Source organism: Condylura cristata, unplaced genomic scaffold (genome assembly GCF_000260355.1).
Source record: "Condylura cristata isolate star-nosed mole 26May11 unplaced genomic scaffold, ConCri1.0 scaffold00018, whole genome shotgun sequence".
In the NCBI taxonomy this organism is placed as follows: domain Eukaryota; kingdom Metazoa; phylum Chordata; class Mammalia; order Eulipotyphla; family Talpidae; genus Condylura; species Condylura cristata.
Window position 1 is genome coordinate 34,353,309 of NW_004567119.1, and position 24,418 is coordinate 34,377,726.

The 24,418-nt window shown below is 40.3% G+C and overlaps 1 protein-coding gene across 4 annotated transcripts in view; it reads right to left on the bottom strand.

Annotated features, from left to right (window-relative positions):
- Window positions 1–4,476: 4,476 nt before the first annotated feature.
- Window positions 4,477–24,418, bottom strand: part of CAMSAP2 (calmodulin regulated spectrin-associated protein family, member 2) — an 83,242-nt gene continuing 63,300 nt past the window's right edge. For 2 of the 4 annotated variants that reach the window (XM_004685472.2, XM_004685471.2), the window contains 10 exons: window positions 23,071–23,155; window positions 20,434–20,516; window positions 20,069–20,138; window positions 17,563–19,765; window positions 13,676–13,812; window positions 12,481–12,701; window positions 11,501–11,573; window positions 10,879–10,994; window positions 8,147–8,265; window positions 4,477–7,372 (listed from right to left, as the gene is read on the bottom strand). In XM_004685472.2, coding sequence (XP_004685529.1) covers window positions 7,067–7,372; window positions 8,147–8,265; window positions 10,879–10,994; window positions 11,501–11,573; window positions 12,481–12,701; window positions 13,676–13,812; window positions 17,563–19,765; window positions 20,069–20,138; window positions 20,434–20,516; window positions 23,071–23,155 — 3,413 coding nt within the window. In that variant the 3' untranslated portion in view covers window positions 4,477–7,066. Of the gene's footprint in view, window positions 7,373–8,146; window positions 8,266–10,878; window positions 10,995–11,500; window positions 11,601–12,480; window positions 12,702–13,675; window positions 13,813–17,562; window positions 19,766–20,068; window positions 20,139–20,433; window positions 20,517–23,070; window positions 23,156–24,418 lie in introns of all 4 variants that reach the window. The other 2 variants (XM_012726868.1, XM_012726867.1) reach the window with 1 other exon arrangement.

Below are 24,418 nucleotides of genomic sequence, written 5' to 3' on the forward strand. Positions count from 1 at the left end.
TTCCTATTTTGATGAGTTATCTTGAAAAGTGAAGATTTTCTTAAGTTGCGGTGTGCCTGTTAAGCATGCTGGTCTTGTGAAAAGCTAAGTGTGACTTTCAGGCTGTGGTAATAAGCACCCGGAGTTCCTGATAGTGGGCATGATGTGAAGCCAGAGCTTCGGGAAAGTGAGGGACAATTTGCTGGGGGGAGAAATGAGTGTGGAGACTGGAGGCGCTTGCAGAGTTTGAGCAGGAGCTCTTGGTGGCCAAGCATGTGCTTGGGGGCAGGAAGATGAGGATCGGGGGGACGCGTGACTTCAACAGGATTCTGTGGTTGTCTGGGCATGAACTACCTTCCATTGGACAGAGGTGGAGTAGAGGAGTTTGAGTTTTAGCCTTGGTGGCTGAATATCTTCCAGGAGGTGCTGATTTTGTTAGGAAGCCGAGTTTAGACTTGAAACAAGCTGAGGGTGACAGTGGAGGCTTTAGGTGAAAAGCTTGAGATGGCAATGAGGTGCACAGGGGTCCCTGTAGCTGAATCTAGGAAGGAGATCAGGGCATGAAGATCAGGGCTTAGCGAACTGATGGGTCCCTTCTGGGGAGAGGGGAGCTAAAGAGAAGGCAAGAAGTGAGTTGAAACACTGTCACGGTGGCTGCAGCTTGTATCTTCCTGCTGTACCTGGGCCTCTTGGGATGATGCGTGTGAAAGGGGAATCAGACCAGGAAGACCAACTTGGGGTTTTGTATTTTGAGGGCAAAAATATCTGTAATAGGAAATGTGGGGTGGCCTGGCAGAAATCAGACCAGGTTTTGGATCTGATTTTGAATGTGTCTGCACTCGACAAGTAGATGGAGAATACCCACTGTGCTCAGACTGCATGGATGAAGATGCCCAGCACTAACTTCCGAGCATACACGAACGTACCTGTAGGTCCCCAGTCTCAAGAAGACTGCAAAACCTGTGTCTTTACATCTGGTAGTGTTAAGGGGAAGGACGTCCTAAAGGAACTCTGCAGAGTCTTATGGACCCTACCCCCTACTCCAGTGACAGAATACTACAACTCCCAGCAGTACCAGGAAGAGAACTGTGAGGACCCAAGGGCGGAGCTAAATAGGCATTCAGGGACTTCGGGGGATAAATAGGGCACCATTTCTTCGCTCTCTTGCGTGGGAAATGGCTCTCTGGACCATCTGACTCGGGCTTTCAGTTAGTTTGTTACCAGAGCTCCAAGTCTGCCTTCCTGTAAGGTACTCCAGTTGCTTTCTTTTCCCCTTTTGTAAATAAACCCATTTTGACCCTTTTGTGTGTGCCTGCAGTATAACTGAATTTTAAGCGTGCAGGGAAGGCCCCACAGACAGGCAGCCCAGTTCACACTGGGGTGCCCTGTAACAGTAGGAGACACACGAGTAGCAAAAGCAGCACCGCAGTGGCCTCCGGCTCGCAGAATGAGAGCCACCGTTTACACAAAGCTCACTCAGCAAGGCTCCCCACCCTAAGTAGGCCCACTGCCCTGATTCAAAATCCATGACTGGAGACAACTAGGATGTGGGTCCTTCTGCCTGGTGAAAGTCTTAAGTTCCCTGTCATGTCAGTTTTAGTAAGACTGAACTTGCTTCATGAGCAGGAACCATACTGTCCATGAGAAAAGGCTTATCTCCCTTCACTTTGGGCCTGTCGGTTTATCAGCTTTTTTTAAAAAAAGATTTATTTATTTATACATACAAGAACTGGGTACAGGCCAGAGATGTGGGTGAGGGGTGTGTGTGAGAGGATTCACCAGAGACAGAGTGGGGAGCAGAACAGGCCGATCTACTGAAATTCACTGCTGAGGGGAGCAGCGGGTGGGACAGGAAAGGTCTGCTGAGCCATGTGGGTCACCTCCCTGGCTGGGGATCCAAGTCAGGCTGCAGTGGCTGCGGAGAGCATGACAGGTCTGCACTTTCACCCCTTGTACCACCAGGGAAGCCTTCTCAGCTGTTTTGACAGCTTAGCTGTATCCTCCTCAGCAGTGAGTGCACGTCAGGGAGAGTCACCATTATCTGCCACAGTATTCTCAACACATAAAATCATGAGACTTGAAAGAGGAACATTAATTTAACAGGTCATAATGAAACTTTTCAAAGCAAACACAACAAAATTTCAAAGCAACACTTGACAGAAGTGAGGACATAAAGCTTTTTAATACCTTTAAAAGGTTGTAGGTTCATGACAATACACCAACGACTGAGTTTACTTTGCAGATTGTATCTAGGTGCTTCTAAGTCTTTTTCTTCTTGGCACTCTCCATTTCTCTCCGTACTTTTGGCATCAGATGGCTTCCTCTTTGCTTACACTTTCTCCCTGGAGAGGGTCCACTTCCAAATGCGAAGGTGTTAGTACTACGCTGTGAAAGCCTCTATGCGGCTCCTGCCACTGTCCTGTCTGTCAAGAGATGTTCCGAAGTCCTACAGGAACGTAAGCAATAGGGTTCAATAAGACGCTATCAAGGCCTCCCGCTTTCCCACTCAGTGCAGTGTTTCACAAGAAATCGTGCAAACCAGTCACTGCAAGCTTGATGATGCCCTCAGTGACTGGCAGCTGGGTGAATGCTGTGGGGCTTCAGTTTTCACACCCCACTCAGCATCTGCTTGGTAGAGCGAATTTTGTCCATTATGAAAGGTTTTGCAGTCAGTGTTTTTTTTTTTTTTTTGCTCCAATGGCTGGTTATAGTTTATTTAGGTGTTTCCTAGGGAAAGTAACCATACTTTCTTTCTCAAAATTGATCATTAAGGACTTAAGAGCTAATGCTAGGTGTCCATTCCTTACAGTGTAAAAAAACTGATCTCTCTTCAGATTTCTCTAGAAGAGAAACAGATGAGGGATGCTGCTATTTCTTACTGTGTAAGCTGGCAGTACACTCCTGGGTCACAATTAAATGTTCCAGCACACCTGCCATCCTTTTCTTTAACCAAATTGTTTATGCCAGAAACTGTTCTCTACAATTAAATAGTAAAACTTTCCACCACGGGCCCTCCCTGGTGGCGCAGCGGGTTAAAGCACAGCACTAAGAAGTCAAAGCCACTTCCGCATGAGTTCGATCCCCGCCTGCCCCGGAGGTGACCACATGGCGTGGCAGACCTCTCCTGACCCGCCCACTGCTCCCCTCAGCAGTGTACTTCATCGATCTGCCTGTTCTGCTCCCCACTCTGTCTCTGGTGAATCCTCTCACCCTCCGCATCTCTGGCCTGTATCCCAGTTCTGTATGAATAAGTAAATAAATCTTTAAAAAAACAAACAAACAAAAAAAAAACTTTCCACCACTATCAAGAAACATACTCATCAGGAATCACCTATTTCTTCTTGGGGAATAGGAGATTGGCTCTTCTTTTCCTTCCAACTTCTAATACTGTGTGATAAACTTGGTAAAGATGGCATTAGAACAAGCTATTATTTTTCAGTTTGCTAAAAATTTGATAGTGAATGCTTATGGGTTGCTGTAAGTGGCACCTCTTCCGTTTACTTGGTGTGGGTTTTGATTTGCAAACTGCTATAATACCATCTTCTAGAGTAGTATGAAGTGTGTCTCTACACTCTTATTTCACACTTCCAGTAAATGTTATCCTTCCATGTTATTAAGCTGTAGTGGCACTATTCAAGACTGCCACCTCTAGACCACGATATCACTGTATGGACCTAAAGGAGGGTAAGAGATTTACATAAAGATAGGATTGCTGCACCAGCTAAAACCAGACTACCAACCAGTTACCCCGTCTTTTATGGCAGAAATGCTTTGAGGCTGACGAGCGGCACAAGTTCACTACAGGGAACTCACCGGGAAGCACCGAGAGCCCAGTGAGTCCCTGGATGGAAAAGATCTCATCCTGTGCCCTGGTCCCTTGTACCTCCATTCATTTGATCAGCCTGTTCGCAGGTTAAGTTTACTTTCTCCACCTCAGTGATCTCTCCCTTCTTCTACCTTTGTCAATCTAGATGATCAAGAGAATGGGCCTGATTTTAACTGTCCTTGTATGGATGCCAGTTACAGTATTAGGCAAAAGAATGAAATCCACTTGAGCTACAAGTTCTCAGTTTTCCATCAGTGGGTTGTTTTGTTTTTAAATCTTCCTGCATTGTTCTGGTCTGAATGGCAGACTTGATAAAATCAAAGGGTCAGGTCCTGGCACCCCAGGGCTACTGTGGATTAGTGTATTCATTAGCCATCCAGTTCCTAAAGTATAGTGTGCTCATTCTGATACATTAATTCACCAGAAGAAGATAGGGACAAAATTAATGTAAGATGGGCAAACATTTGTACACCACTATGCAGATAGCATTCAGCATAGAGACCTTTCAGCACCTGAAGCTAGTAGCCAAACAATGCCAAATAATATCAAAAGTTGTCTCAAGAATATTCAAATTGTTAAACATAGGTTAAGAGATAGGAAACTCTGATGATCTTGGCCAAGTTCAATAATATTACAAAGCCCCACATTTTACTCAAGAAACAAGAAAGGAGTCAGTTGGTGCCATGCTTTTATTCAAATAAAAGGGGAAAAACTACACTGTACCAGGAAATAGCTAATGACAATATTTTACAGCACAGCATCTTAAAAAAAATCCTGTAAGCAATGCTCTAGAGTGGACAGGTAAGCACACCATACACTATACATTGCCCCAAAGTGTCCATCAAACCATAATTAAAAAGTTGAATTTGGCTTTAAACAGCCAAATAAAAACTGTAACAGTTATTCTAAAAAAAAAAAAAAAAAAAAAATTGAAAACCGAGAGGAATTAAACACTTTCCAAAGCCTTGTCAAAGAGCAGAATTTGCCAGGCTGCACTGTTATACGTGAGAAGTGGTTGGCAACGTAACTGAGTCACTGCCATAATAATTTGACCTCAGAACATGAAAGCACCGAAGTGTTTCAGTAAGGTTGAAAGTCTCCAGTCTTCATGAGACAGCGTAATTTTCATTTGTGTAATTAAGACATAATTAAAAAAAAAAAAAGCCATACTGTAATTTTAAAAAATCTGCAGACTTAAAGAAATATATCCATTTTCCTTTTGTATTAGTAGAGTAAAATATTATACTGAGTGCAATGAACTTCTGTGGCAATGTTAACATTCTACCTTTAGACATTATGGACACTGCACATAAATTTAAGAATACTATGTGAAATAATTCCTCTACTGTCTTACATCCCATTTTTGAAAACTTCATGGACAATATCATAAAGAAAATTGCTTAGATAAGGGAAATTTGAAAAGAACCAATTTAGTAATAACTTTTGACCACGCTTTGATTATTCACTTACTATTTTTAGTCAATCTAAATGTAGTTGGCATTCATTTCCTTCTGTGATAGAAACTTGTCTGAAAGGTAAAATGTGCAATTCCCATTTTTAATATTCATATATTATATACACAGTATGTATACACTTAAAATATGAGCGTTACATATTCTGGTCTCTTACATGCAAACAGTAGGTCACAAATAGTTTTGAGCTACACATATATCTTGCACAGGTATTGGAAAAAAATCTGTGAAATTTTTTTTTTTACAGTTTTAACAAATATACATAAATATAAGAACATAAATTATAGTAAAATATTGACAGCATTTGAGAAAATGTTGATAACCCGGATGCACTGATGCCTAATGGGTCTTAAAATAGAAAAGTACAGTTCAGGGACATCTCATTCCTACTCCTTCTTTAAAATAAGTAATACATCATATGGGCTATCAGTTATTCCTCTAAACAGCTCACTTAGAGAAATGTATATATCTTAGTCTCTACTTCCCATGAAAGAAAACGAACCACACATCTCATTTATGTTACACCACTGTCTTTCCCCTTAAGTTTACACAGTTGTCACAACACTGAAACATACAGGGTCACATAATCATTCAAGTCTTTTCCTGAGAATGAAGTTTTTCCCCAGCTAACCCTCCCTCTGGTATACACTGTTAATGGAACAAAGATCATGTAGAGGGGATTTCAAGTGTGCACTTGAAACTCTAAGTTGTTGCACTTGGAAAGGATAAAAAAGGAAAAAATAACTCAATATAAGTAAAATAATGTGAAGCTATTTTAAAATTAAAATGTAGCCCTTTGTACATGTTTAAAAATTCTAAATATAATTTTTATATCAGTTATAAATATACTGTAAAGACCTCTTGAGAACTTGGCAGCAAGTCTCACATCATCAGACTGCAAGACTACTCTCAAAGTGTCATTCACTTATGCCAGCTTGTAAAGTGACTTACTTTTAAAAGAGATAGAAAGCCTTTTTTGTTAAAACAATAATCTAGATAATTCAGAGTTGTCCAGAAGTGGCATAGAAACAGCACTGATTTAATCAGCAACTTCTCAGAACATATTCTTGGTTAAGCTCATGTGGTTTAAAGTGAAGCTACTAGCAGCTCTTTACCACATCTCCTCTTATTTTGATGGAGAAAGGTTAATACTTAAGTGAATAATAAATACAGAATTGTAAATACTTAGAACAATTCTTGCAAATGTTCTAACACCATTAAAACATGAGGGTTATTGTAAAACTAAACACTAGTGTTTCTCTTAGCCTTCTAAGAAAGGTGCGACTTACCTCGGACGGTGTATTTCCTACACTCATGATATCGCCACATGAAACAAAGTACAAAGGTATCTTAGAACAAACCCCAAGGGGAGAAAAACAGCCAAATAAAACATTGAAGACAAGCAAATACATTAAAGTAAAAAAAAAAAAAAAAAGCAACAAATAAAAACACATAATCTGTAGTCTTAGCCATAATTCAACCATAAATCCAACTAGTGTCCACGAGAATTCAGTGCTTCAGCGTAGCTAGCATCAAGCAGGTGAACCTAATGACACAAATCTCCACTGGTGATTTGAAATACTTCCTTCATCTCTTGGACTTACACCTAAGTGGGAATCTTCTGCACTCCAAAATACTGTGGTTTACATTCCAGTTGTTCATGACAACAGAGATTAATGTCCAGTTTTAATTAATAAAAGTCTTGTTGGCAATAGAAAGATTTTCTATAGGCAGGAAAGATGAAGTGCAAATTTACCATGAATGTTCTGAAGTGAGTATTTCCCAACTCCTATGCTTTAGTGGGTAAGAGTTTTTTTGGTGTTACGGGTCTCTTGGTCTGCCATAAATGGCTATGGATGGTAATTGCATCAACACTGGCAGATAAAGTTTTAGCAGGTATGTGACTAAACTGTTTCCTGTCAGAATTATATTTATAAAGTCCCTCAATCATTTTTTTAGTGATCGATTTTGGGCCTATCCCAGTCAGTTTATTAATTTCTTCAGTCTCTGGGCAATAAGTATACAAAGATCTGAACTGGCAGCCTGAATCCCGGAACAAGATTAAGAAGTTGTTGGCATCCGACTTTTCCATTTCCTTTAAAAGAAAGAAAAAAAAAATTACAAAAACCCTTTCACTGCATAAATCTTATATGCTTGTGTTCCAGTTCTTGGCCCACAATTCTGACATTTAGTTTAAAATATAAACTGAGTCAAAAGAAGATAAACTGTCTCTCATATAAGCTGAGCACAGCTCTCTCCTCCATGGGGCTCTCAGCCCTGGTGCTACTGTAATCCTCCCAGGAACTTGGAGATGAACAATCTCTCATTTTACTCTTAATCAAACTATCTGTATCACAATGAAGCACTGATTATCTCCTTGATAATACAGCTTCATTTAAAAAATGGAAAATCACATTTCCTACATTAATGAAACATGAACGGGTGAATCTAGGCAAAAAGATAACTTTTTTTTTTTTTTACTTTTTTTTTTTTTTATTAAAAAGTTTATTTTTACATCATTTTTCACATTTTTTTTTCATCTCAATTGTAATCCCCATGGGTTTCCCATCACCAAATCACCCCTGTGCCACCACCATAGTCCCGTGCATTTCCCTCCCTTCCCCCCCCCATTTTTGGTCCCATTCCCCACTCCACCGCAAAAAGATAACTTTACAATTTCATTCTATCATCAAAGTCAATGCCTAATCTCTAATTAAACCTGCATTCAAGCTAATAATTAAACCACAGTTACAAGATATTTCCATGCTACTTAAATTTTGAAAGCCTATGATCTTCCTCTTGAGTTTATAGAGAAGACTCCCATCATTTCAGAATATTGCAAAGTAAATCTTCATGCTAACATGCTTACCTCTAGTATTTTTTTCTTCTGACCTTCATTTACTTTTCCAGCCAAACAACAGTGGGCTAGAGCATTTTGTATTATGTGCTTATTGGATTTTGCACTGGGTTCTTTGTAGAGCTTTGGTCCTATGGTAAGAATTTAACAATAAAAACGTTACTGAGTCAGCAATACTGTGTTTAAAGGATGTTCTACTATGTGTAACAAAAAGCCAAATTCTGGGTTTGCAGGTCTGACTGGCTGCACCCCACCGGAATATATATATATATATACATACACATATACACACACACATATTTTTTTTGCTTGCTTTTGTTTTTGGTGATGAACACATTTAAAAATGAAAAGAAAACATTAAAAACTTTTAAAATTATTTATTTACTTCTTAAAAATATAATAGTTTATTTTTACATCATTTTGTGCCTTTTTCCGTCTCAGTTGTAATCCCCATGGGCCTCCCATCACCAAATCACCCTTGTGCCATCAGTCCAGTGCATTCCCCTCCCCCCACTGTTTTTGATCCCATTCCCCACTCCACCCCCATAAAATGTCTCTGGTATATAGCTGTTCATTATTTTTATTATTTGAAAAGAAAATCTCAACTGTGGTGACACTGGCTTACAGCGCGGGATGTGATTCAGAGGCCCGGCCAGCCCCCTCAGATGAAGGCCCACTGAGCTCCCTCGCTCCATCTTCCCTCTCCCACTCGCCATCTCATGGCCTCAAGTGCAGCCAGGTTTCCAGGGTTTGTATTGGTTTTGTTTCGCCTGACCCTTTGCTTTATTCCTCCACTGTCAACATACAGCACTGGCACCTGACCCTCTGGTCCTCTTCACTTTTTCTCTCACCCTTTCCTCTGTCCTCAGGCACCTGGGTTGCTTTCATGACTTGGCTGTTGTCAACAGCACTACAGTAAGCAACTATCCTTTCAAATTAGCATTTTTGCGTTCCTTGTGTAGATACATAGGAATGAGATTGCCAGTAGATCTATTTATAATATTCTGAGAAATCTCCATAGTTTTTCCTACATTCCCATCAACAGTGTGAGAGGACCCCCTTTTTCTCCACATCCTTGCCAACACTTGTCTTTTCTGGTCTTTCTATAGCCCATTCTCACAGGTGCAAGATGGTGTTCAGTTTGCATTTCCCTGTTAAGTGATGATGGACATTTTCCCATGCACCTGCTGGCCATCTGTATGTCTTCCTTTGATTGGGTTGTTTTATCTGTTGACTTGCATGAGTTCTTATACACCTGGGCTATCACCTTCTATCAGATTAGGGTGTGTCAATATTTTTTCCCATTCCGAAGGGTGTCTTTCTGTCTTACTGACAGTTTTGCTCATTGTGCAGAAGCTGCACATTGAGGACGCTGCTATGGCCACCTGGAATGAGGTATCTCTGTGACTGTCACACTGCTTCCCTTTTTTCTCATGTTTGGTAAGGTGACTCGTGGGCTTCAAGCAGACTGAGTCCATGAGTTAAGCCTTTAAAAGGAAAGAAATAGTCCCACCTTTTCTTCTATATTTCTGTGGGCCTTTGTTTAGCATTTTCTCACCAGTGGTGCTGCTTGCTTGGCAAAGCACAGGAGCCATTTTCCTGGAACATTCCTCCTCACAAATGGTAGCTCACAGTATGACCTATGCATACTAACTAACTAAACTAAACTCTGGTAGAAGGCAGGGATTATGCTTTGCCCTCTAATTAGTGTTCTGAGTAACTAGTTGTTTGGGAAAGAAATAAAAAAAAAGCAGCCCTGGTTTGTAGCATTTACCTATTTATCCCTTCAGTATAAATTACTCTTCCCACAGCTTAGTTTAAGCTACCCACGCCTCTACACCTTGTATCACTCTTGGAACTGTAATCATCAGTTCAGGAGCTGGTAGCAGTTGATCCTGTGTATCTCTGACACTCTGTTTAGGAAAGTGCCTGGCAGATGTGGTGTTAAACTGAATGAATATGGAGAAGCAGAGAGAACAGCAAGGAAATACTGTCCAAACCCAGGCCTTGAGGGCTCAGGCTGCCTACATGACTCTGTACTGAAAAGTCACAGAACTGAAAGAGGGGTGTCAGGGTGAGGAACCCGGGAAACAGCACGTTCTAGTCCCCACAGGCCTTTTGAGGGCTTCTGCCCCCACAGGCCATGCCAGTGGGGCAGCGCCAGTGTGCCCAGGCCTTGCTCTTCTCCTGCGCCTTTCCCTGGTGCATGTCCGCCCTCACCTTCCCGCCCACTAGCCCTCTGGAAGTGCTCTCTCCATTCTGTTCTTCAGCATACTATAGCTGCACAGGCTAGCAGAGCACCTGCCGGGGACACGCGTGACTCGATGCCCTCCTCCTGTTCTCAGCTCTTGGAGTCTCTCAGCACTTTTTAAAGATACACACTTCTAGCTGCCTGAAACCCCAATGTTATAAAGAGAGCTTTGTGGGGTCTAGCCCCTTCACAGTCATCAGGACCTAGGTGCTGTAGACATAAGCTGCAACACAGAAATGGCAGGCGACCTTAAGAGGAGGATGATGTGCCGGAGGAGGATGGGGTGTAAGTGGCCTGGATCATTTCTAGAAACGTGTCTCAATTCACCTGAGAAAGGTTCTACCCCTCCCCACGTGGCATTTATCACTAAATGACCTGCCTGGACGTGGCAACTGTGTTCACTGGTTCTGCCCAGTCTCCTGCGAGCTCTCCTTCAGGCCACCCTTATTAATGCACTAAATTAAGACGTTTACTAAAGCATGTAAGCACTAACCTGTGTATTCTGTTCCAGAAGCCACTGAAGATGTGGTTGATGCATTTTCCCAGTCTTTTTCCCCATTTCGACTACCACAGCGACTTGGAGATAAGAAGCCTTCTACAGACTCTGATCTAAAGAGCAAGTAAAATAGTTCTGTGTCACATGCTGAGAACCTTTCAGAACTTCCTAAATGCTTGTCAAACGAAGCAGTGTTTTCCCACATGAAAACTGGCAAGGAACACAACAGGACAGTAACATCAAGACCAGAACTCAGAGCGCTGTCACTAGAAACCTCCTTTTGCAAAATGCGGTCCTACAGGAGAAGGCAGTGAGATGCTGACGTGTCTGCTGTTTCCCTGGTGCAGGCTCACAGGCGGCCTGTGTGACCACGCCAATGAGGAGAGCGCAGTCACAGCCCGATTAGCAACTACTGATCTTACCAAAGCCAGCAATTCCTAAGTTCTAAAAGATAAAAAACAGTGAGCATGACTAGGCCTTTTTTATATCAGTTCTTTTAACAGAAACCCAAGTTGTACTAGCCCAGAAAATGTACGAACATTTGACTGTGATTCACTCACTATAAAATAATTGCACAGAACACGTGCCTGTTACGAGAAACGCCCCCGGCGAGACTCACCGTGGTGTCCGCTTGCCCGAATGCACACTCTCATTATCCCCCGTGGTCAGCGACGCCAGAGAAAGGCTAGAGACTGAAAAAACACGATAAATGCGTGATCCTGAAGAAAGACAAAATTATAAATTGAAACAGAGAAAGCAGAAAGGAGTCTGTTCATGAGATAACACCAGCATTTGGAAATTGTCTCCATAGTTCCATTCTCTTTATTCTTAACCTAAACACATGCTATGTCTGCATGCATATATGGACTTACTGAAAATTAGTGAGGAACTGTCTGTAAAGAAACCGATAAAACAAATAGTTGTCAGGATTTACTCTAAAAGTAAAGTGGCAAGATGAGACATGATAATAAGGAAATGAGACATCATAACAAAAAGTCATAAAGAAAATAAAATGGTGAAAAATACTGTGTTTAGGAATATCAAATTTCTGGGTACAGTGTTAGTTTATTCATTTTCAGTCAACAGGAACTCACCTTGTGAATTCAGTTTTAATTTTTTTTTTTTAAAGACTATCCATGTTGAATTCAGATAAAAAAGATGCACCCTAGATCAGCTACCGAAATAAATTTGGATTTTTGACTCTTTCTTAAAGGAGGAATTCATGAACCCAATCTTGGATACCTTATACTAAAATCATTCTTACATATTTCATGCATATAACATTTATTCTTAAATTTACGAATCTGGAAAGGTAGTTAATAGTCCTGAAAGATTATATCTGAGGGCAGAGTTTCACAACAGGTTAGTATATAAACTGGATTTTTTTTCAGCAGTTATTTGTTCCACTTGAACATATGCACGCACACATGGACACTAAGTGGTAAAAACACTCATTTACTCCTTTTGGTTTTCCAAATGAGGAGCATGCACAGATCTCCAAGGTTGTATCCAATTTAGCAGCCAAAGCACAATCAAGTTAGTCTTAACAAACCAGGCTGGTGTTTATTTATGAACAGACTTCATGATGAGCTGTGTTACCTGGAGGACCTTTTATTGGAGTTTTGGGAGATTCAATATGATCTCTATGAATAGATTTTGGGCGCTGTTTTTTTTGTTTTGCTGCTTGAGGGCGAGGTTTGATGACTGTGTCCATGTCTTCCATTAGTTTCAGCTGCTTTCGCCTCATGTACTCTTGCCTGATAAATTCTCTGCGTGCTCTCTCATCTTCTTTCTTTTGACGTTCTTCCTCAGTTTTACGCCTAGGAAACCCAATGGTTAATTCTTATTCTGCATACCCAGTTAAAGAGACGCTGGAATGTATGTATTTGGTGCAAGATGGAAGAATTATTATATTTCAGCACCCAGGGGGAAATGGCTCATTTAAAATGTACTTGAACTAATGTAGGTCATTAAACACACATGTATACATGGATGTGCATACACAGACACAAAACACACACTTTTGAAAAATGGATGTACCACCATAACGTCACTGGCAAGTCTGTATCTATAGGGGAAGACTTATTGATGACAACTTTACTCTCAAGCATACAGGTTCTGACAGCTTGTCAGTGGCAACACTGGGCCCAACACAAACACCTGCACTGCCAAGACTGGCACACAGCAAGCCTGTGGTGTCGGGCCAGGGCAAGGGGGCCTGGCTATCGTGCGCGAGAGAGGGCTTGGGATCCAGAGATGGCAAGACCAGCAAGAAGACCACCATTTCTAAATGGTGGACAAATCTAATACAGTTGCCTTGTACTTTATCTTAACCGCCAGGCTGTTCCTCCTTAGCTTAGCACCCATTTACACCATCTGCACTAAACTGCTTACATCTTCATGCTCGCTCTGCCTATAGTTCTTTGGGTACCTTATTTTCCGTATCGCTTTCCAAGTCTAGCTGGATATACAAGTTGGGGATTATGACATAAACAATGAACTACAAAAAGCAAATAGAAACAGTTACATGGGTGAAGCCAGTGACATCTGGCAGTGACCTCCATGTAACAGTGTGAACGCACTGAGTCTTTGTGGTGTACACCTGAGACATAATGTTAGAACACAACACAACCTTAATAAAAACAAAAAATTCAGTGACATAAATTAATGTTTCAGGAGAACTTTACTTAGAAATGTCTTAAACTTCAGATAAATATACAATCAAATAATACTTTAGGAAAATAAATTAACCACTAATGCTCAGATTTAGAATTGACACACCAATTTACATTACCTTGTCTCTTCTTTCTTATGCTCCATTTCTGCTTCCAGCTGTTGCTTCCGGAGCTGAGTCTCTTTTTCCCTTCTTAGTCTTTTCTCCAACAAAGCTGCCCGTTTCATTGCCATATCGTTTTCTGCTTTTTGGTCATCCTGAGAATGAAGGTCATGAAAAAGGTAAATGGTTCAGTGCCATATTCTCATTCCCAATTGTTGTGGTCGTATTCGGCGGTGACTCTCATAAGTGCAAATCTGAACTACACATTCAATGTTATTCTGACCCTGCCCATACACATGTATGGGCATGTTCCAGAAATCATGGAGGAGAGGCAGCTCTCACCCACTGTGACTATGAAAACCTTCCTGCCTGTTCATAGAACTGTTCCTCTTGCTAATCAGCAGCGGCAGCTCTCCCGCCCGCCTGTGTCTATGCAGGCCCCTCTCTTTTTCTTTCTCCTTTTCCTAATACAGATGTCTCTTTAAAATGAAAAAATACATAAATAAGGAAGCAATGAGTTAAATTCTTCCATCAACTGACAAAGGACACTTAATTACATGTTTTCAAAACCCAAGAAGTTAGCAAAGAACTTGGTGGGGAGGTGTTTGGGGGGAAGCCCTCATATATAACTAAGAGGAAAGTTTACCCTATTTTTTAAAAAGGTTTTATTTCTATGTAGAACTGGGGTACAGGCCAAAGGTATAGGGGATGAGAGGATTCACCAGAGACAAAGTGGGGAGCAGAACAGGTGGATCTAATGAAGTATACTGCTAAGGGGAGCAGCTGGTGAAAAAGGAGCGCTCTGTTTTGTCATATGTGGGTCAGCTTCATGGCCAGGGACTGAACTCAGGCCATCTGCGCTTTAGTGTCTGTGATGCCTGATGCTGTTGGTGTATCAGACCCTCAATTAGCATTGAGACTTAATCCGTAGACCACCAGAGAGCTTTCAATTTACCCTAATTTTAAAGATTGTACTTACACTGTATTCATAACAGACACAAACAAGAAAACAGATAAAATCCTCAAAAATTAGCTACCTAAAGTTATGCCGCAAAAATGAAACTACTGTCGCTACTATTTTAAGCTGAGGTTCTGACAATTTGCTTAAAGGGTTCTGAGCTATTCTGAAGATTTTTCCTCTGAATAAAAGATGGGCATGATTATATAAAGTTCTTTCATTTTGAGAGCTAGTTTCTGACCTGTAGGCCTTGTGAACTTGCCTCAGTTTCTACTTATATACTTAGGACAATTCTCAGAGGGATTTGAAAATATTTCAGAATTCAGGACAGGAACAAGCTGTGAAGCAGCTCACTGATCTATATGATGAGCGTCTCCTGAGGGTCTCATACACTCACCTCACAGTAGAGGCATCACAGACACTAGAGCATGAAGAATAATAGGCAGATTCCATTATGGCACTTTTTTTTTTTTTAGATTTATTTTATTAATGCACGCAGAACTGGGGGACAGGCCAGAGGTGCAGGAGCAGTGAAAGAATTCACCAGAGACCGAGTAGGGAGCAGAACAGCCCGACTCATGAAGTACAATGCTGAGGGGAGTAGCGGCTGGGCCAGGAGAGATCTGCCGCACCATGTGGGTCACCTCCAGGGTGGGGATCGAGCTCATGCTGAAGTGGCTTTAGCTTCTTAGTGTTGTGCTTTAACCCATTGTGCCACCAGGGAGGGGCCTACGGCACCTTTTGTAAGGAGTGAAGAGGCCAGTGAAGAGGTGCACACAAGGAGCTTTGCATAAGGACTCAGGGCAAATTAATGGTGATGGAGAACGTCAGGAGGTACCTTTCAAAAATCAGTGAAAGTGTTTATATGTCTCTAACAAAATAAATATACTTTGCAACTTGCCAGGCACTTTACTATGCTCTGGAGATTAAAAAAAGATAAAATACCTCTAAGAGGTATGAGTCTTAAAAAAAACCTGTAACTCGAACAAAACTCTGGGTCACAGTTACTACCAGGAGGGCGACAAAAGAGGAGACAAAAGAGAAACCTTTAACATTTACTTAAGAAATATAAAAGACTTCAGCAAACAAATGAAGCTGAAAATTAAGAGATTAAAAGAGACGTTATAGGGGATAGTATGGGCAAATAGCTGTGAGAGTCTGAATATTATGTGAAGACAGTGAACGACAGTCAATAGGCAACATAAGAATTCTGACTAGAGGAGGCTCAATGGAACTTAAATTCTTCTAACAGTCATCTCGAGTAGCAGCGGTGTGGGGAGTGAAATGGTCAATGGCAGGAGGTCCAGTCAGGAAGCCATCAACATAGTCCAAGGGATGAGGATCAGGGCAGTGAAGACATGGAAATGGAACAGAAGGGGCAGTCTGAGGTGGGCACAGAGGTACAGGTGAACTACTTTACACTAGAGGCCACCCCCCTCACCCAATGTTCTTTTTTCTCTAAGGAACAGAGAGGTGGCAAAGGTCTCTGAAATTAGACAGTAAGCTGTCTAAGTGTCTACAGTAGCATAGTTTTAAAAAATGGTAGTTTTAACTTGGCTAAGAGATAAAACATCACTCCCATTCATGTTTCTGAATATTAAAAAGAGCCTTAAAGGCTGTCACCCTGAGATCAACTTTAAAATAAGTTACTAATTTCCAACATTAAATGATCAGAAGAAAAACTAGCAGTTTTGTGATCATTCCAATCACTTCTTGGGTTCTTATTCCTAGAGAATGCTCTGTGTTTTGATTTAAAATCTCAAATTAGAAACTGCTGTTTAGTGTCAGCTTTCTCTATCTATATTCCAAAATGGAGCTATACAGGATCAGATATGATCCACTTTAGTCCTTTAATTAAAAAAAGAAATAAAAATAACACATATATGTTTCTAACTATACACACACACACACACACACATAATCCTTTATATATATTCTTCATTTATATATAAATTCTTCCTTATAGGTAATTTAGAAAATACAGAAAAATATAAAGATAAAAAATGATAAAAATTAGATCCAATTTCAAAAATATATTTTTTTTCTTATCACATAGATGTTAACATCTATATAAATGTTGAGCTCTTCACCATCAATTGGTGATGAATTGTTCAGTATTTGTACTACTCAGTTACCAGTGTCGTTTAAATATGTTCTGTCCAGGGCTTGATCAGCAGAGATACACTAGACTTTCATCCGGTGCTCCTCAAGGAGCTAGTTCAGTGACCACTATTCGAACTAGGTAGGTTAAATGTTTCATGTAGTAAGATTCTGTCTGGTCAATTGTTAAGATTTTTAAGAAACAAAACACATGTTTAAGGTTGAAAAAAAAAAAACCCTAAAATATATTTACATGCAGTGTCAGCGTTTACAAAGGTGAGCAAGGCAGAGAAAGCAGCTATTTTAGTCTACGCACCTGACTGCAGTGAAAGGAGTCTGTTCTGGGGCTCTCTTGGTGGCGCAATGGGTTAAAGCACTGTGTTAAGAAGCTCTCCGAAACCACTGCAGCACAAGTTCGATCCCTTACCCCGGAGGTGACCCACATGGCACAGCAGACCTCTCCTGACCCCTGACCTGCCCACTGCTCCCCTCAGCAGTGTACTTTGTCAATCTGCCTGTTCTGGTCCCTACTGTGTCTCTGGTGAATCCTCCCACTCACCACACCTCTGGCCTGCACCCCAGGTCTGTATGCATAAGTAAATAAGTCTTAAAAAAAAAAAAAAGAAAGAAAGGTGTCTGTTCTGGAACACAGTGCACTGGAATGTAAGGAAAGGATAGCCAGCAAGGGTGCGCCAAGTCTACTTCAGGACTCGACTTGTAACAAAAGGGACGGCTACTAAAAGGAGCTGTCAACTAAGAAAGACAAACCCACCTAACGAAGATGCCTATGACTCTGAAGACTAGAATAAGCTACAGATTTCCAACACTGAATGGTCAAAAGTGTTACCTTAAAAAAGAATCCACAGCACACTTTCTGGTCATCATCTAACAGTTCTTTATCACTTTCTCCATCATCTTTTTCAACAGATACATCAGCCTTTTCAGGAGGTTTCAAATCTGAGAGGGAAACTTCAATCAGGTTAACATTTTTAGGAGCAGCAGGTGGGAAAACAAGTTTCGGAGGAGGTTCTGTGGGCTGACTTAATTGGTCCTCGTTTGGTGTCAGGCACACAGTCTCTGTGATAGGCTGTGACAGGACTTCAGAAACTGTTGACTCTAGAGGTTTGGGCTCCTTTTCTTCTGGATTGTGTACATGCTGCCCCAAAGCCTCTTTGGGCTCCAATTCCTCCTTTTTCACTTCCTCCTTAGGTTTGGGTTCCTTTAACTGAGGTTCTCCATCATCCCCAAAACATACAAATGACCTCGTCTGAATGGGAACTTGACTGGGCGAGAACCTCCTTAACCTCGGAAGACTATCCACAGACCGAGGGGGCGTCAATGTTCTATTCAAAGGTGTTATTTTTAATTCATTTGGCCTCGGAGTCCTTTGATTCTTAACTGAGAAAGACGTACTTTTCCTGTTAGAAGACTGTGGAGATGGGTGAGTAGGCCGAGGGGAGTCTGATGAGAACGGTGCAACGGTTGATGATGGGCCTGCCTGCCTAGAAGGTTTAAAATCTCTAACCTGCTTCTGTGGAGAAGGTTGGGGAGGTGAAATCACCCAAGACTGCTGCTCTCTCATCTGCATGAGCATCTCTTGCTGAAGTGACAAGCGCTGCATTTCTTGTTGCAGAAAATGCAGAGATGAATTTAACTTTTCAATAGACTTGGTGTATTCTAAAATCTCGCCTTCATTTAAAGTTTCTTCTGTGGGGCTTGCCAGGTTCCACTGCTTCTCGGGGTCAACAGGGGTGGTTGGAGACTTGAGCCATTTGGCCTGAGGATTCTCCATGCTTTCTTTTATATCCGCTAGAGACTTGCTCCTCTGTCCGTTAGCTTTCTGTGACTCTTTTTCTTTTGCCCGATCAGTATAGACTTTCTCATCTTCTGCACCAGCTGCTTCCTCTCGAAGAGGGGAAATCCCATCCCCTTTCTTTTTTACTACAGTCAGAAATGCTGTCCTTCCCATTTTCTGCCTCTGTTTAGTAAAAGCAGCTTCCATTTTCTTCTTCTGGGCTTCTATGGCACGTCTCTTTTCTTCTAGTTTCATCCGAAGATGCACCATTTCAGAAGCTAATAGCTGGGTAGTATCCCGTCCATGGGGAAGGCCTGTTTCTTCTGGAATTTGTGCCCAAGCAACCACATGAGGAATATTAAGTTCAGAGCCCTCTGGTGTAGTTTTCTGTGAACTGCTTCCACTACTTTTCCCATCCGTATGATTCAGTTTCCTGAATTTCTGCTCAGCAAAGCTGGTCATTTTAACCCCAGAGCTAGAGGAGGCACTGCTACCTGGCTGAGACTTGGTACTCACAGTACTAGGACAAGGGCTCAAAGCTTCTCTGGTATTGCTAGTTCTCATATCATAATCCTGAAGGAATTTAGAAGCATCGTCCATGTCAGAATCTAAACTTACAGTATAATCTCTCAGAGAAGAATCTTCATCCATAGTTTCTGGTATATCTTCTGAAGGAACATGAATTCCAGTGTCTACTTCAGTATTGTCAGTTATGGGACTCAAGGCACCTTTTGTATCCATTATGTTATCAGGACTAGATTGATTTAGCTTGATATTTGAATTCAGGATACTCATTTCCTGGCTGTGAAGAAAGAAGCCATTAGCAATTTGGTCTGGCTGTGGTGTATGGGGAGAATTTTCAGTATCATGAATTATCTGCAATGCTTCTTCAATGCTTGGTGTCTCAATCTGATTGCCAAACTCATCTAGCAGTATTCTGTTTTGTAAAGCTCCATTTGGAAGCTTGTAATGAATATTCTCATTAGAATTTAGAGCATTTCTATTAAGGGGAACATAAGATTTGATGTCACTGTGAGGGTCAATATCGAGTTCTTCTTCAATGCTTTCTGTTTCCTCTTCTCCATTCACTGGTTTGAAGGACAAATTTTTCCTAATGTGCTTAGACACACGGTTGTTGTTCAAAGCAAGGCCTTCATTACTAACAGAACGAGTGATTCCTTGGTTTGGAGTAGATCTTGGTACACTATTCTCTTTATCAAAAGAAATATCAAATGAAACTCCATGCACTGATGATCTAAAAAAAAAAAAATTTAAAGAAAAAAAATCTTTAAATAATTCCAGAAAGTGATTTTATATGACTGAATAATAACTACTTGAAATTTACTTTCTTCTCCCATAATCATATTGCCATCAGTTAGGGCACTCAAGTTTTTACTGTTCAAATTTGGCCCCTTTGATCTTTCTATTATCCACCTACTCTGCCCATATTAAATGTAGGTACTGAATAAACGTCTATTGTAATTTGGCTGATGACAGAGAATACGAATTAGCATTTCTTGATAATGTGAACATACTAAAAATAATCCTTTTTGGTTACCTTTTCTCTTTAGGCCATGTGCCTATGAAGCCATCAACATAAGACATAGATGAAGACCTTCTAATTCCTCCTTCAAATACAAAAAAAGTCATTGAAATCATATAAATAATTTTAACTCATAGCAATTTAACAGATTTCAGATATTTGAGGATTCATTCATAGCATTAAAAAATAAGTAGGTATAACTGGAGAATTAAGAGACCACTGATTTAAGAAAAGAAAAGCAAGCATAGAAAACCAATCAACCTCCTAGGATATAAAGAACACTTTCCAGAACAAAAAGATGGGATATTTAAATTTTTACTCCCGATCATTCTCCACCATTCTATTTAAAAGACATTTTACTAGGTTTTTTCAAATATTACCTGAGGTTGAAGAATGGGCTTGTGGGCGTGAATGTCTCGAAGGCAAATGATGATGAGAGAGGCTAAATGCAGCTCCTTCCCCACTGCAAAGTAAAATAAATTCAAAAGGTTATCATTTATATAAATTTTATATTGCCTCTGATTATTCATCCTAAATTAAAAAGCAAATAGGTAAGATGATACATAATCAACTCTTATAAAAGACCCCAGCAGTCTTCCCTAAAAGACTTAATGTCTCTATACTTGTTCTCTAGTGAGCTGCACTGTGCTGACCAAAAAACCTGGGAAGACAGGATGCTTTCCTGCTGCTATTTCTTCTTAATCCCATCTGACTGCAATTTTTGCAGGGGATCAGTCTATTTCTCCAATTTACAACATCTGACCAGAATTTAATTTTTCTTTTTCTATGGTTTAAATCTGCATGGCCTATCTTATAATCAGATGAAGAAATGAAGTGCCCTGCGCTCATAAGTTGAGAATTGTGGAATTTGAGGTACTGACTTCTGTAGCTCTTTACAAACTACAGTGTCTCCAGAGTAATGGAAACTGAGAAGAGGAACAAGTGGCCTAAAGCATCCAAAGGTATATAGCAATGTGGTTCTCTGACTGGTCAATGAACCTTTCCAAGGCCAATACCACCTGAAACACTTGCATAACTTGGCTCTGTGGGAAGCCAATGCTTGTGTGCGTCCGTGCTGCTTTTTCCTCCTGCACATTACATTTCCTGTTTTGTCTGTAATTCTTTGCGCAGCTACCAGAAAATAGTGTGTCCCTGTCACGTTTGCTTCCATTCTTCTTCCTTCTAAAATCATATCCATGGTGTCTACTCTTCTTTATCTCTATGACAAGAAGGCAATCCTGAACACAGGTTAACTGTAAATATATGTTCACTCCTTTCTTCCTCCCCAAAAACAGCTATGAGTTACCAGTTCCCACTGGCTGCCTCATTTTCACATCTGCATAGAGGATTTTGATACGGTGTGGCTCCCCACTGGGGTGACAGCCAAGTATGTGGAGTAACTGTTAGACATGTCTTTGCTAGCCTTTCTATGGCTTTTTCTTTATCATATGATAAGTATTCAGATACAATACTTTTAGACAAGTATGCATTATTTTCAGGAAGAGTACACAATTTTGAATGCTTCCTCAGCATTCTATGTGGGACACTATAGGGGAACGCGTGATGGCTTACACCTCAGAAGGACTACTAGGCCCTGGGGTGACAACCACCCCGTGACCCTCTGAGAAAAAGACTTAAGGCACCCATCTGAGTTACAGGATGTCTTCGAGCTAGGAAAAATGGGGAAGGGAGTCAATCAGCTGCTTGAGATAGGAAAGGTGAGTCTTCCAAAAGACTTTAAGACACTTTCTAGTGTCAGGACTGTTCATTCAGGTTCCAAGAAGTAATAATGCATAATTTAATCTTAAAGTGGAAAGTGTCAGAGGCTTTAAAGATTTCATGGTGTAAGAATGAAATAGAATTCTGAGTGCCGGCTACAATTTCAAGGAAGAATCAGTCACTGTGGAACCAACCCAGGAAAACAAAGAGGAAATAATACCAGAAAAGTTTCCTATTGGAAAAAAACACAGAAGCTGCTAAGTCAGCAATATTTCAACTTAACCTTTGCGGTAAATTTCAGGGACGGCTATGGGACAGAAAACTTATGGAAGTAATGAAAATTATAGTAGTAAAGCAGAGGGTCAAAGAAGGAAAATGTGTTACAGACACCAGAAAAGTTCATGCAGCTAAGAGAACCTCTAAAGGCAGTAAGAGGCCGGGGTTCTGTCAAGGCTTGGGTTTTATACTCTAAGTTAGCATGTATTAGAGAGAGAAACTTCTTAAGTGTGAAGAGTGGGTAACAGTATAGGTTCATATTTTTAGGCTAAGCCAAAATCCATACAGAAAGTACATAAAATTTCTTTCTCATAATTTTAAAATGTATTCTTATGAATGGATCCGCTTACATTTCTGAAACTTCAAAATACACCAATTTTAAACTTAAAAAATCAGATAAGTTAGGGAGTACAAAATCAACATCAAATTTAGGTTCTAGTATATAAAAGAAAAGTTGTTTACAACATCAATTAAAAAACATTTTTAAACAAACTAATGTCTCTAATATCAAAAGTCAGGATTATCTTGACATTACATGGCAGGCTATTTTTACTTGACTCTCAATTCAGTTCCTGATATTAACAACTAAAGCATTAGACAGTCAACATATCAGTATGGAAAACTGTTCCAAAGATTAAAACATCATAAAACATTCAACAACCCAAACAGAATTTTAAAGGTTCCCATGAAAGCCAAGAATTACCTATACTTTACTTACATAGTTCTCAATTATAAAACCAATCATGCAGCAAAAGTTGAGTTTTAGGTTGTTGTTTTACAACTTATGCTGTTTTCTTATTTTCCAGCATGATTTATTAAAGCCTATTTAAGAAACATCCATTTCCACATAAATTTTAATTGCATTTAAGTTAGAACAGGCTAACTTAAAAGGGTAAGCTAACTAAAACATATGTAAAGTCCAACTGAAATCTTTCAAATGTATTTAATATAATGAAATTTCATTCTGCTTTTATTAACAAGTAGACTAGAAAAAGTAAAAATGAAACCACTCCAGAATCTACCTTGAAGCGAAGTCAGAACTATCTAAGACGTTTCTTTTGGCAGCATTCAAGATGGGAGCTGAAGGCACATCTTTTGCAGGTTCAGCTACAATTAAAAACAACAAAACAAAACCTCAGAATAACATGGTTAGCATTTCACCACGTGTGTCATGAACTGTGGACCATAAACATTTAAATTTAGTCTCAATTTCATTTATTACCAACAGGGAACAAATAGTTTTCTTTTAAATAATTTTCAAAATACAGAGATTTTCTTTAAACACTTCAAATGCTCTGACTTCTAAAAACCACTTGATTAGGGCTAACTGAAGGACCAGGGGAGACCTAACAGAAAACACAGATATTTAAAATAAAAATAAAATCAAGCATCTACCTTTGCTAAAGTTTTCGTAAAACCTGAATACATACTATCACTTTCACTTCTTTATAAAATAGTTGGCATTTTGGTAATCAATTAAAGACAGACACAATTTCACAGGTTAGTGATTAGAACCACAAGTGTAAGTAAGTAACTATGGAAGATGATATACTTTTTTCCTTTGAGATACAATAGTTGCTGAGTGTTTTGAGTAGTGGGCATTACTGATGAAATCATAGAAAGCAATGTGAAACCTTTGTTAACTGGGATGGATCTCAACTTTTTATTTTTTGTCATACAATGGCTTGAGATGCTATTTATAGCAATTTAAAGATGGAAAAATTAAATGCTCTTGTTACATATTTTATAGAATTTTGCCCTGAGATGCAGGGGTTGGGTGAAATAAGCTCACGCTAAATCACTACAGTGATGGATGCTTCCCTTTTGGTTACCTATTTTCCCCTTCTTCTTGACCTTTTTCCTTTTCTTAATTGGAGGGGAGGGCTATAAAGTCTATGAAAGCATAAAAATTTATGTACGGGGCCCTCCCTGGTGGCGCAGCCGGTTAAAGCACAGCACTAAGAAGCTTAAGCCACTTCCGCATGAGTTCGATTCCCGCCTGCCCTGGAGGAGATCCACATGGTGTCGCAGACCTCTCCTGACCCGCCCGCTGCTCCCCTCAGCAGTGTATTTCGTCGATCTGCCTGTTCTGCTCCCTGCTCTGTCTCTGGTGAATCCTCTCACCCTCCGCATCTCTGGCCTCTACCCCAGTTCTGTATGAATAAATAAATAAATCTTTAAAAAAAAATTTATGTACGCTCATGTTTGTAATATCCATGACATGGAGTCAGCAAGGGTCCATCGACAGACAACTACATAAAGAAACCGTGGGCTCTGCACTCAAAGGAACACTATAAAAAAGATGGGACAAAACGGATGGGTCTCTGGATGGTGATGACACTAAGTGAAGTAAGCCCGAGAGTTGAAGGC